At 47.2% G+C, this 13,711-nt stretch overlaps 1 protein-coding gene across 1 annotated transcript; it reads left to right on the top strand.

Moving 5' to 3' along the window:
* Positions 1 to 5,592: 5,592 nt before the first annotated feature.
* LOC122945567 (taste receptor type 2 member 40-like) lies at positions 5,593 to 6,534 on the top strand. Its single transcript, XM_044304633.1, has one exon. It carries the CDS (start codon positions 5,593 to 5,595, stop codon positions 6,532 to 6,534), a length of 942 nt encoding a protein of 313 aa, XP_044160568.1.
* The last annotated feature ends 7,177 nt before the right edge of the window (positions 6,535 to 13,711 follow it).

The following is a 13,711-nucleotide window of genomic DNA, read 5'->3' as shown; positions in this document are numbered from 1 at the left end:
CCTCATCCATCATCGCCCAAAGCTTTTCTTTAAAGAGGACCTTTCATGAGAAAAAAGAGTCAGAACTTCTTACATTACCATAACGGGCTGCTGCCACAGATGTCAGTACACCTTTTTTTTTCAAATGGACCCCCCGTTCGCCCGCTTTTCTCCGCGCTGGTCGGTCGCCTCATATGCAAATGAGGCGCCTAAGTTATAGTAGGCGTTTACTTTTCAGGTTATAATGGGCGCGGTTATCTTCTCCCTGGGAGCGAGCGCATCCAATCCAAGCGCCCCGCTCTTAGCCAGGGAGAAGGAGCTCAAGTTCTCGCGAGAATTGCCCGTTATGGTAATGTAAGAAGTTCTGACTCTTTTTTCTCATGAAAGTTCCTCTTTAAGGAGACAATAAAATGGGATAGTAACGCTGAAGACGGCGTCAACGGTGCTGGCCTTGTTGGTGGAGTACTCTAAATAGCACAAGACGGCACACACTTCCTGCATGGAGGCCCGCTCGATGGTGGTGAAGTGGTGCTGTTCTTCAGTGCAACTCACCCGTGCGTGCTGCAGCTGAAACTCCACTATGGCCTGCTGCTGCTCGCACAGTCTCTCCAGCATGTGTAAGGTGGAGTTCCACCTGGTGGGCACGTCGCATATAGGGCGGTGAGCGGGAAGGCCGAAGTTACACTGCAGCACTGATAGGCGAGCAGCAGCAGGGTGAGAACGCCGAAAGCGCACACAGACGGCCCGCACTTTCTGCAGAAGCTCTGACATATCGGGGTAATTTTTCATGAACCTCTGCACCACCAAGCTCAGCACATGCACCAGGCAAGGGATGTGTGTCAAAACGGCTAGTCCCAGAGCTTCTAAGAGATTTCGTTGTCGCACACCACCAGGCCGGGCTTGAGGGTCAGTGGCACCAACCACTCATCGGTCTGTTCTTCCATGTCCATCCACAGCTCCTGCGTGGTGTTTTTTTTTTTCCTGTAGACAGATGAGATTCAAAACAGCCTGCTGTCGTTTCCCCATAGAGTTGGTGGTGCAGGTGTTGAGCTGACGTGATGAGGAGGCGATAGAGGAGAAACTAGAGGACGAAACGGAGTAGGAGGAGGCAACAGGAGGCACTGAGAAATGTCCATCAATCCACCAAACTACTATCTGCCTCAGGCCCAGCCGCCACTACATTTACCCAGTGGATAGTTAGGGAGATATAACATCCTTGCCTGTGCTTACTAGTCCACGTATTGCTGGTTATGTAGGCCTTACCAGTGATAGCGTTACGCAGCGCACACTTACTTCCTCTTTCTCTCCAGTGTTTGGGGGATGGGCAATTGAACACTTCCGAGGGACAGTGTGGAGATGCTCGGTGACACTGCTGGTGGTGGTGGTGCTGGTTTTGCTGTCACATCCTCACTTTTCAAGGTGCCAGGTGGTCCTGTCGCTCCAGAGTGGGTTGAAGACCGCAGCAGAAGAGGGAGCAGCAGGAGTCTCAGATATTTCATGGTTTTTCAGGTGTCTACTCCACTGCAGCTCATGTTTTTGCCTAGTCATGCAGGTGGTGCTAAGGTTTAGAACATTTATGCCTTGTCAGGCTCTGATTGCACAGTGTGCAAACGACCCGTAACTTGTCGTCAGAACTTTGTCTGAAGAACTGCAATGCCAGAGAACTCCTTTGAGCTGGCTTTGGTGTGCTCTGTCCCTGGGCAGACATACTGGCTGGGGGCCGGCTCCTCTAATTTTGCACCCTTCTACCTCTTTAGCTGTGCGGCTGGTGCCCCCCCACCTCTTCCTCTGAACTGCACACGTCTCTCTGATGACTTGGATGCCATGTGAGGCCTAGGACCTTTTCATCCTTCACATCATCTTTCACCCAATCCTCACCCCTGCCTTCATGGTCAGTCTGTACAATGCAGAAAGCCGCAGCAATTGACACCTGTGTTTTGTGGTCATCAGCAGAGATGCACTGCGGTGGTCCTCCCAAGTCCTCATCCTAAAACATAAGTGGTTGGGCATCAGTGTACTCAATCTCTGTCACTTCTGGGGCAGGGCTAGGTGGATGGTCCACGGAACCCCTGCCAACAGAGTCATCAAAAAGCATAAGTGACTGCTGCATGACTTGGGGCTCAGCAGGAGTTGAGGTGGGAGACGCATGCCCGTGGGCCGCCAGCGCCAATTCAGCGCTTTCAGCAGGGGACCGGGTGGAAGACAATGTGAAGGAACTGGAGACACTCTCATCCATCCAATCTACTACTGCCTCTACCTGTACTGGCCTAACCATTCGTAGAGCGATATTTAGGCCTACAAAATGAAGCAGAACCTCCTGTCGTTTGCGTGCACCACAAGAAGGTGTTTCATTTGGGTGCGTAGCTGGCACAGATTGACAATGTCCTCACCCTACAGCAGGAGCTTCACCACCACCAACAGCAGCAGCACCACGACCACGTCCCCTAGTTTATGCTCCTTGTATTTCTGTGTCACGGGTGCAAATGAGATGTTTTGCACCCCAGAAAATGGTTTCATGTCACCGACAAAATTAACAGACTGATTTACTCTGCTATAACAGTTAGATGAAAATGTGGTGCAATTAAACAAAACAATAGCTTTTTGTCATCGACGCAATTAACAGGCTGTTATAACAGTAACAAGGATGACAATGCTGAGTTTGGAACCCCAATAATGGCTTTAGGTCATCCACAGAATTAACAGCCGAATTAAGTATTGTGTTTCTGTGTCACTGGTGCCAAGGTCTTGTACTGCACCCACATAAATGCCTACAGGTCACCCAAAGACTTATTAAAACAAATAAAAGCTTAACCCTCTCCCTGCCTGCAGCAGCGTCCTGTCCCTTCACTAGTCAGAGCAGAATGGCGGCGCACCATGTGATCCAGCATTTATTCATGCATGGTCACATGGTGCGCCGGCCAATCACAGCCATGCCAATACTAGGCCTGACTGTGATGGCTTCCAAGTGCCCACAGATTAAACGCTTGTTGATTGGCTGTGCTGCAGCCTTTCAACAAGTTTTATTTAAACTCTGAACAACGAACACATACTATAATACAGGACTGCTATAGGTGAAATGTTACCATTTATCTATACAGGAAGTCTTCATGTGTTACGAATGTAAAATGTGTAAAATGTGTCCTGTGATGAGCATGGACTGTAGTATGGAAAAGGTAGGAGATGATGACCGCATGTTGCATAACCTTTTTACCTGTCATCCTTAACCTGTTATATAAACTTGTCAGCAGAAATTGTACATGTTATAATATATATTTGCATATAAATTTGCATGAAGGCAAATCTTGGGCTTTCATCATCCGTCCAGTCAGAGATAGTAAAAGTGGCTCAAAGAATCACAATTTTCACAGAAGCCACCAATGAATCAAATACATGAGCTGAATATGTGAGTGGAGGACATCGGCCGGAGCCTGTGGCACGTGCAGTGGATATTGTCACATGTGGACTATCACTGGTTATGACAAGTGCAAGTCAACTCTGATCTTCTAATAATTGTGGAGAAAACTTTTTGTGAGACTCAAAAGAAACAATACTGAGATGAATACTAAGGATGGTCGGAACGTCTTGGCTCCCGTCATTGTGGAATTAACAGCAGGAATGTTTTTCAATCTGTTCATTGTGTCCGTCATCTTCTATGACTTCTACAAACAGAAAACCATGAGCACCAGCAATAAAATCCTGGTGTCCCTCGGCATCTCCAATATAGGTTACAACATACTGATATCAGCTGGTTTACTGGATCAGTTTATTGGACTTCGAGTCTCATCCACATATGACTTGTCTTCTATGTATATTATATTACTGCTCTACAGTGTCAGCTCTTGTGCATGGCTCACTGCTAGCCTAGGAGCCTTCTATTTCATAAAAATATCACAGACCAGTTGTCTGTCTTGGGTGAAGTTTCACATCAGATCAATTGTTCCTTGGATGATATTGGCTCTTGAAATTATGGCTTTTATCAACAGCTTCTTGAGCAGTTTTCTGCTCATTTCTCCTCAGACCTATTTCCCAAACATCACGGATGGTCCTCCACCTGTCCTGAAGGTGCTAGCAGAGAACAAATCAGGATTTATGAATGCTAGTCAAATTGTTACTGCCATACCTTGTATGATAGCAGTCATCTTCACCGGGTGCATTATATGGACAGTTAAACGGCACAGTTCTAAGATGGAGAGAAGTATGGAAACAGTGGACAATGGCAGCCTGATTCCATATCTACGAGTGGTTCGTAGAATGACATATTTTTTCTTCTTCTATGGAATCTTTTATGCTTTAATGTTGATTTTCTACTTTTCCATTATCCCACATCTCCAGTCAGGATTCTGGGCGACTCTGCTGCTTATGTCCGCCTTCAATCCTGTGCAATCTGTCCTCCTCATTCTTGTCAATCCCAGACTTAGAGACGCCTGGAAGGATATGTTACCTTGCCATTCATTTACCAGGTTCTTACATGGAAGCAATGAGGGGTGAATGTCAATAGACTGTACAGTAGATATTTTTGTGATGCTCAATATATATATATATCTTATAAAACTATACAAATGTTGTGTGAAGGTACAAGACTTATTTTCTTGAAGAAATGCATTGGGCAATAGATTTGATAAATGTATATGTAATAGTATATAGCAAAGATAAGGCTGATGTAATTCCAGAAATCAGGATACAGAAGTGATGAGAAGGTAACCTCCATCCACCTGCTAGTGATCCCCCACATGAGTAGTTCAGACATTATGGATGTGCTCCTCAGCCCTGTACCTCCTTCTCTATTTCTAGTGCAGGACATATAACAGGACAGGGTGTGCTCTGCAGTCATTCTCTATCAGCATCTACAATACAGGTTTTGGGTTCTCTTGGGGTCAATGATCTTCTGAAAACTCTAGTATTGACTATTCTGTAAGTTTCCTCTGTGGCCGGGACTACAAATGCAACCACAGGGATTTATAACTGATGATCTCTGCTGTAGTCCGTGTCTTGTCAGAGATCAACGACTTGTTTCATTCAGTTTCTGTTCCAATGAGAGGCTCAGTCCTCGATTCTATGGACTTTACATCGCTTCCAGAGAATGGATTTATCCGGTTTGAGTTTTAGTGTTGGAAAAGTTAAAATAACGATAGGTAAATCTATCACCCCTTGTGCTCTATGGACTGAAAAATCTAGCATTCAGGTGACATGATCTGTAGAGCCAATAAACATGTTCTTGATCAGAAAGTTCTTGATCATTCATGAGTCCAGGTTAACATTTTAACATCTGATTGACAATATTTTTTACATTTGCAGCAATTTAATTTAATTGAATCATAGTTATCACAATACTATTGAGCGGCTACTTAGGGTGAGGAAGCACACCGAATATTTTCGCTCATGGTTTACCGCTTAAACCTTTTTTTTTTTTTTTCAGAAGATCCTATTGGTTAAATACTGTGAAATATAATGAAGTAAAGAAATTTGTTTGCATCTATTCAAATGTGTGCCCCAAGGACACATAATCTACACCAGCTGAAGACCTGGACTTTCACAGCATCTACAGGAGAGGCAGGAACCTGTAGAGAAATTATCATCCTTATTTCATCAATCAATTACATGAAGTAAAGAACAATGGCCTTCAATGATCACGATACTCAGGATATCATGAATCCTCTGGACTTCTACTTGTCAGTGGTCACCATATTGATCATTGCCTCCATTCTGTGCAATGGATTCATTGTAACTGTGAACATCATGGACTGGTTGAAGGGCAAACTCCTCAACCCAGTTGACCAGATCTTGGTGGCCCTCAGCATCTCCAATACTGGATTATCCTACAGTTTTTGGAACTACATTTTCTTTATATACTTTTGGCCACAGTTCTTTTTCATGGATTACGTATTTCCCATAGTTTTTACTGTGATGCTGTTCATGACCGTCTCCAGCTCGTGGCTCACTGCTTGGCTCTGTCTTTATTTCTTTGCCAAGATTATTCATTTTAAGTCTTCCTATCTTGTCAAACTCAAGCTGACAATTGATGTGGCAGTCCCATGGCTCATTGTGTTCTCTGAGGTTGTGGCTTTCTCCAGCTCTCTGCCCCTGGTGTGGACCATCTTTAGGTCCTTACCTCTCAACTCCACATCACACAATCAGACCCGTCCAGTAGTTTCCTTTCACATAAACAGTATGTATAATGTTTTTGTTCTTGGCTTTAGTAGCAATTCGTGCTTTGTCATTGTCCTTGTGTCCACAATCTGTATAGTTTGGTCTCTCTGTAGACACACTTATCGGATGAAGAAGACTATGTCTAGTGAAGAGTATTTTCGGATTAGGACTCATCGGAGGGCTGCACAGACTGTGGTGTCTCTTCTTCTCATCTACATTACATTTTATGTGACCTATATCTTGATGATGTCATTCTTTTCTTCTTATAATATGAGCATTTATTACTGGATCACCGTGTGGGTTGCATTGTCCACTTCTCCAGCAATGTCCATGGTATTCATACTTGGTAATTCTAAGCTACGCCTGGTGTTTGATAAGATATTTTGTAGTTCCCCGCCATTAGACTGAGGATCTGGTGGGATTGTCTAAGATATGTAGATATATTTCAGTTCACATTGTCTTATCAGATTATTAGGTACTTACAGGGATTTTTATAGACATGTCACATGTTTGAACAGTACAAAAAGCAAAAAGAGATAAATAGAGAAAATATTGCCATCAATTCCATCAAACTTAGAGCCCCAGGTTTTATATGGACATCTGCGAGTTTATATGGTAGGAATTAAAGGGGTTATCCTCCCCCCCAATGCCCAGGAACTTCATATAGTTTATACTTACCCCACTCCCCAGAACCTGCATTGCTCCTGATCCCCCCATGGCAGCCGCTGCATCTCCCTATTACGCGGAGCAAAACATGCGGCTACGGGGGGTTGGGGTGGTGGTCAGGATGGGGTAGGAAATAAATGATGTATTTTTTAAACAAATTTGTATAATGTCTTGAATGGACCCAGGTGTTGATAACCCATCTTCTTTCTCTTTTATGTGAAATAAAATCCTAATAAATTAAACATATTTCAAGCAAAATGCAGCGTAAATGGGTGTGCTTTAAAAAAAAAATTGGAAATTTTTTTTTGGGGAGGTTGTAATTAGTGTTGAGGGAATCGAAGTTGACGAAGTGGAATTTGATCTGAATTTCAGGAAAAATTTGATTTGTTGCAAATCTGAATTTTCTGGCGATTCGTGGTATTGAATTAGATTTTTTCTAAAATGGCTGCTGCACATGTTACAAAGTGAAAGTAAGAAGCCGGGGGATGAGGGAACACCCATAATGCCATGCAGCCAGCCAATCAGCAGATAGCTAGTCCCTGTGATGTCACAGACCTATAAGAAGCCTCATCCTACCCGGTCTCCACCATTTTACTGTGAACTTAGTGCAGGGACAGTGATTAGGAAAGACTTTATTTGTAAAATTTTAGTTTGGAACAGTTCAGGGACAACAAAGGGACAGTGTAGGGAGATAATAGGGAGAGCATATGGAGACTTTATCCACACTATAGGGAGAGTATAGGGAGAGTGCAGGGTCCCCTTGGTTAATAGATAAGCAATTCGATTACACCTTGATGCGCTAATTAGTTTTAAAAAGCTGTCTAATGCTACTGCTATTGTCATGTCCACATGTATTTAGTTTTACACCTTGTGTTATAGATAAGTAATTCTATTGGGCTTTGTTTCAGTAATTGGGGTGTAATAGTGTTCTAATAGTATTGGGTTAGGGTTGTTCACAATGTTTTATACAAAAGTAATTCCATTACGCCTTGATTCTCTAATTGGAGTGAAAAAGTGGTCTAATACTACTGCTATTTTACACTTACAGTTACCGTACAGTATGTCTGACAGACAAGTTCCAGGGCCTTCCAAGGCAAAGTGGCAAAAATATTTTGGGAGCTGGCAGAAGTAGCAGCAGAAGAAGAGCGGGGGGGGGGGGGGAAGGAGCAGCCATTGCAGTGACAGGCCAGAGCTGCTAGTGTCATCCAGCGGTCATGTTTTGACCAGCAACCCAACTGTCCTGGTTGACTTTGTCCTCAACATAATCTCAACTAATATCAGACACCCACAGCTAGGAGATGGTGGGTTCCTCTGACACCAAGCCTAGTTGGCATGGCCAAGGAACAAGCTCTTTGCCCCCACCTGCCGTGAACCTGCCTCTTTGATTGCTTGTTCCTTCTGCTCAGGAAGTATTATATGTAGAGTTGAGCGAACACCTGGATGTTCGGGTTCGAGAAGTTCGGCCAAACTTCCCGAAAATGTTCGGGTTCGGGATCCGAACCCGATCCGAACTTCGTCCCGAACCCGAACCCCATTGAAGTCAATGGGGACCCGAACTTTTCGGCACTAAAACGGCTGTAAAACAGCCCAGGAAAGGGCTAGAGGGCTGCAAAGGGCAGCAACATGTAGGTAAATCCCCTGCAAACAAATGTGGATAGGGAAATGAATTAAAATAAAAATTAAATAAATAAAAATTAACCAAAATCAATTGGAGAGAGGTCCCAAAGCAGAGAATCTGGCTTCCCGTCACCCACCACTGGAACAGTCCAGTCTCAGATATTTAGGCCCCGGCACCCAGGCAGAGGAGAGAGGTCCCGTAACAGACAATCTGGCTTCATGTCAGCAGAGAATCAGTCTTCACGTCACCCACCACTGCAACAGTCCATTTTCATAAATTTAGGCCCAGCACCCAGGCAGAGGAGAGAGGTCCCGTAACAGACAATCTGGCTTCATGTCAGCAGAGAATCAGTCTGCATGTCATAGCAGAGAATCAGGCTTCACGTCACCCACCACTGCAACAGTCCATTTTCATAAATTTAGGCCCAGCACCCAGGCAGAGGAGAGAGGTCCCGTAACAGACAATCTGGCTTCATGTCAGCAGAGAATTAGTCTGCATGTCATAGCAGAGAATCAGGCTTCACGTCAGCCACCAATGCAACAGTCCATTGTCAGATATTTAGGCCCAGCACACAGGCAGAGGAGAGAGGACCCGTAACAGAGGATCTGGCTTCATGTCAGCAGAGAATCAGTCTTCACATCATAGCAGAGAATCAGGCTTCACGTCACCCACCACTGCAACAGTCCATTTTCATAAATTTAGGCCCAACACCCAGGCAGAGGAGAGAGGTCCCGTAACAGACAATCTGGCTTCATGTCAGCAGAGAATCAGTCTGCATGTCATAGCAGAGAATCAGGCTTCACGTCATCCACCACTGCAACAGTCCATTTTCATAAATTTAGGCCCAACACCCAGGCAGAGGAGAGAGGTCCCGTAACAGACAATCTGGCTTCATGTCAGCAGAGAATCAGTCTTCATGTCATAGCAGAGAATCAGGCTTCACGTCACCCAACATTGGAACAGTCCATTGGCATATATTTAGGCCCCGGCACCCAGACAGAGGAGAAGTTCATTCAACTTTGGGTAGCCTCGCAATATAATGGTAAAATGAAAATAAAAATAGGATTGAATGAGGAAGTGCCCTGGAGTCCAATAATATATGGTTAAGGGGAGGTAGTTAATGTCTAATCTGGACAAGGGACGGACAGGTCCTGTGGGATCCATACCTGGTTCATTTTTATGAACGTCAGCTTGTCCACATTGGCTGTAGACAGGCGGCTGTGTTTGTCTGTAATGACGCCCCCTGCCGTGCTGAATACACGTTCAGACAAAACGCTGGCCGCCGGGCAGGCCAGCACCTCCAAGGCATAAAAGGCTAGCTCTGGCCACGTGGACAATTTAGAGACCCAGAAGTTGAATGGGGCCGAACCATCAGTCAGTACGTGGAGGGGTGTGCACACGTACTGTTCCACCATGTTAGTGAAATGTTGCCTTCTGCTAACACGTTGCGTATCAGGTGGTGGTGCAGTTAGCTGTGGCGTGTTGACAAAAGTTTTCCACATCTCTGCCATGCTAACCCTGCCCTCAGAGGAGCTGGCCGTGACACAGCTGCCTTGGCGACCTCTTGCTCCTCCTCTGCCTTGGCCTTGGGCTTCCACTTGTTCCCCTGTGACATTTGGGAATGCTCTCAGTAGCGCGTCTACCAACGTGCGCTTGTACTCGCGCATCTTCCTATCACGCTCCAGTGCAGGAAGTAAGGTGGGCACATTGTCTTTGTAGCGTGGATCCAGCAGGGTGGCAACCCAGTAGTCCGCACAGGTTAAAATGTGGGCAACTCTGCTGTCGTTGCGCAGGCACTGCAGCATGTAGTCGCTCATGTGTGCCAGGCTGCCCAGGGGTAAGGACAAGCTGTCCTCTGTGGGAGGCGTATCTTTATTGTCCTGCCTTTCCCCCCAGCCACGCACCAGTGATGGACCCGAGCTGCGTTGGGTGCCACCCCGCTGTGACCATGCTTCATCCTCATCCTCCTCCACCTCCTCCTCATCCTCGTCCTCCTCGTCCTCCAGTAGTGGGCCCTGGCTGGCCACATTTGTACCTGGCCTCTGCTGTTGCCAAAAACCTCCCTCTGGGTCACTTCGAAGAGACTGGCCTGAAAGTGCTAAAAATGACCCCTCTTCCTCCTCCTCCTCCTCCTCCTCCTCCTCCTGGGCCACCTCCTCTTCCATCATTAACCCTAAGTGTTTTCTCAAGGAGACATAGAAGTGGTATTGTAACGCTGATAACGGCGTCATCGCCACTGGCCATGTTGGTGGAGTACTCGAAACAGCGCAACAGGGCACACAGGTCTCGCATGGAGGCCCAGTCATTGGTGGTGAAGTGGTGCTGTTCCGCAGTGCGACTGACCTGTGCGTGCTGCAGCTGAAACTCCACTATGGCCTGCTGCTGCTCGCACAGTCTGTCCAGCATGTGCAAGGTGGAGTTCCACCTGGTGGGCACGTCGCATATGAGGCGGTGAGCGGGAAGGCCGAAGTTACGCTGTAGCGCAGACAGGCGAGCAGCGGCAGGATGTGAACGCCGGAAGCGCGAACAGACGGCCCGCACTTTATGCAGCAGCTCTGACATGTCGGGGTAGTTGTGAATGAACTTCTGCACCACCAAATTCAGCACATGTGCCAAGCAAGGGATGTGCGTCAAACCGGCTAGTCCCAGAGCTGCAACGAGATTTCGCCCATTATCACACACCACCAGGCCGGGCTTGAGGCTCACCGGCAGCAACCACTCGTCGGTCTGTTGTTCTATTCCACGCCACAACTCCTGTGCGGTGTGGGGCCTGTCTCCCAAACATATGAGTTTCAGAATGGCCTGCTGACGTTTACCCCGGGCTGTGCTGAAGTTGGTGGTGAAGGTGTGTGGCTGACTGGATGAGCAGGTGGAAGAAGAGGAGGAGGAAGCCGAGTAGGAGGAGGTGGCAACAGGAGGCAAAGAATGTTGCCCTGCGATCCTTGGCGGCGGAAGGACGTGCGCTAAACAGCTCTCCGCCTGGGGCCCAGCTGCCACTACATTTACCCAGTGTGCAGTTAGGGAGATATAGCGTCCCTGGCCGTGCTTACTGGTCCACGTATCTGTGGTTAGGTGGACCTTGCCACAGATGGCGTTGCGCAGTGCACACTTGATTTTATCGGATACTTGGTTGTGCAGGGAAGGCACGGCTCTCTTAGAGAAGTAGTGGCGGCTGGGAACAACATACTGTGGGACAGCAAGCGACATGAGCTGTTTGAAGCTGTCTGTGTCCACCAGCCTGAATGACAGCATTTCATAGGCCAGTAGTTTAGAAATGCTGGCTTTCAGGGCCAGGGATCGAGGGTGGCTAGGTGGGAATTTACGCTTTCTCTCAAATGTTTGTGAGATGGAGAGCTGAACGCTGGCGTGTGACATGGTTGAGACGCTTGGTGACGGAGGTGGTGGTGGTGGTGTTGGTGGTACATCCCCTGTTTGCTGGGTGGCAGGTGCCAACGTTCCTCCAGAGGCGGAGGAAGAGGCCGAGGCGGCAGCAGCAGAAGAGGCCGAGGCGGCAGCAGCAGAAGAGGCCGAGGCGGCAGCAGCAGAAGAGGGAGCAGGGGGAGCCTGAGTGACTTCCTTGGTTTTAAGGTGTTTACTCCACTGCAGTTCATGCTTTGCATGCAGGTGCCTGGTCATGCAGGTTGTGCTAAGGTTCAGAACGTTAATGCCTCGCTTCAGGCTCTGATGGCACAGCGTGCAAACCACTCGGGTCTTGTCGTCAGCACATTGTTTGAAGAAGTGCCATGCCAGGGAACTCCGTGAAGCTGCCTTTGGGGTGCTCGGTCCCAGATGGCGGCGGTCAGTAGCAGGCGGAGTCTCTTGGCGGCGGGTGTTCTGCTTTTGCCCACTGCTCCCTCTTTTGCTACGCTGTTGGCTCGGTCTCACCACTGCCTCTTCCTCCGAACTGTGAAAGTCAGTGGCACGACCTTCATTCCATGTGGGGTCTAGGACCTCATCATCCCCTGCATCGTCTTCCACCCAGTCTTGATCCCTGACCTCCTGTTCAGTCTGCACACTGCAGAAAGACGCAGCAGTTGGCACCTGTGTTTCGTCATCATCAGAGACATGCTGAGGTGGTATTCCCATGTCCTCATCATCAGGAAACATAAGTGGTTGTGCGTCAGTGCATTCTATGTCTTTCACCGCTGGGGAAGGGCTAGGTGGATGCCCTTGGGAAACCCTGCCAGCGGAGTCTTCAAACAGCATAAGAGACTGCTGCATAACTTGAGGCTGAGACAGTTTCCCTGGTATGCATGGGGGTGATGTGACAGACTGATGGGCTTGGTTTTCAGGCGCCATCTGTGCGCTTTCTGCAGAAGACTGGGTGGGAGATAATGTGAACGTGCTGGATCCACTGTCGGCCACCCAATTGACTAATGCCTGTACCTGCTCAGGCCTTACCATCCTTAGAACGGCATTGGGCCCCACCAAATATCGCTGTAAATTCTGGCGGCTACTGAGACCTGAGGTAGTTGGTACACTAGGACGTGTGGATGTGGCAGAACGGCCACGTCCTCTCCCAGCACCAGAGGGTCCACTAACACCACCACGACCATGTCCACGTCCGCGTCCCTTACTAGATGTTTTCCTCATTGTTATCGTTCACCACAACAACAAAAATATTATTTGGCCCAATGTATTGTATTCAAATTCAGCGGGATATAAATTTGAGGCCTAGTATTTAGGCGCTGGGTGACAGGTATGGATTTAGTGACAGAATTAGACTTGGAAATGCACAGTAGCGGGTGTGTGTGAAGTTATTCTGAATGACCCTATGTGCACCTTGAATATTATATACCCTTTTAGGGATAGATTTCAAATAGCTCTGATATAGCAGAAACCACTAAATTATGTAATTGCTAAATTGGGAATTGTATTTCAACCCTGAACAAAAAATGTGCTTTGACGGACACTAAATAACTTTCCCAGCCACAACAGGACAGCGGTAACGAGAGATTTAGCGGGATATAAATTTGAGGCCTAGTATTTAGGCGCTGGGTGACTGGTATGGATTTAGTGACAGAATTAGACTGGGATATGGCCAAAAAATAACCACACTATTGCTGGTTAAATGCACTTGGTGTGACAGCTTGACCAACCACACTACTGAGGGTTAAATGCACTTGGTGACGGGCGCAGCTTGCCCCTGATGTAGTATATGGCCAAAAAATGAACAGACTATTGCTGGTTAAATGCACTTGGTGTGACAGCTTCACCCTGATGTAGGCTTTAGCCAAAAAACAACCACACCATTGAGGGTTAAATGCACTTGGTCGCAGCTTGGATGCACTTGGTCGCAGC

The sequence above is a fragment of the Bufo gargarizans genome, chromosome 8 (genome assembly GCF_014858855.1).
Source record: "Bufo gargarizans isolate SCDJY-AF-19 chromosome 8, ASM1485885v1, whole genome shotgun sequence".
Lineage (NCBI taxonomy): Eukaryota > Metazoa > Chordata > Amphibia > Anura > Bufonidae > Bufo > Bufo gargarizans.
Note: the sequence above shows the minus strand (reverse complement) of the source record. Positions and strands in the feature narration are given on the sequence as shown.

Bases quoted from the DNA above. Each gene is read 5' to 3' on its own strand.
- LOC122945567 (XM_044304633.1), top strand. From the start codon at position 5,593: ATGGCCTTCAATGATCACGATACTCAGGATATCATGAATCCTCTGGAC.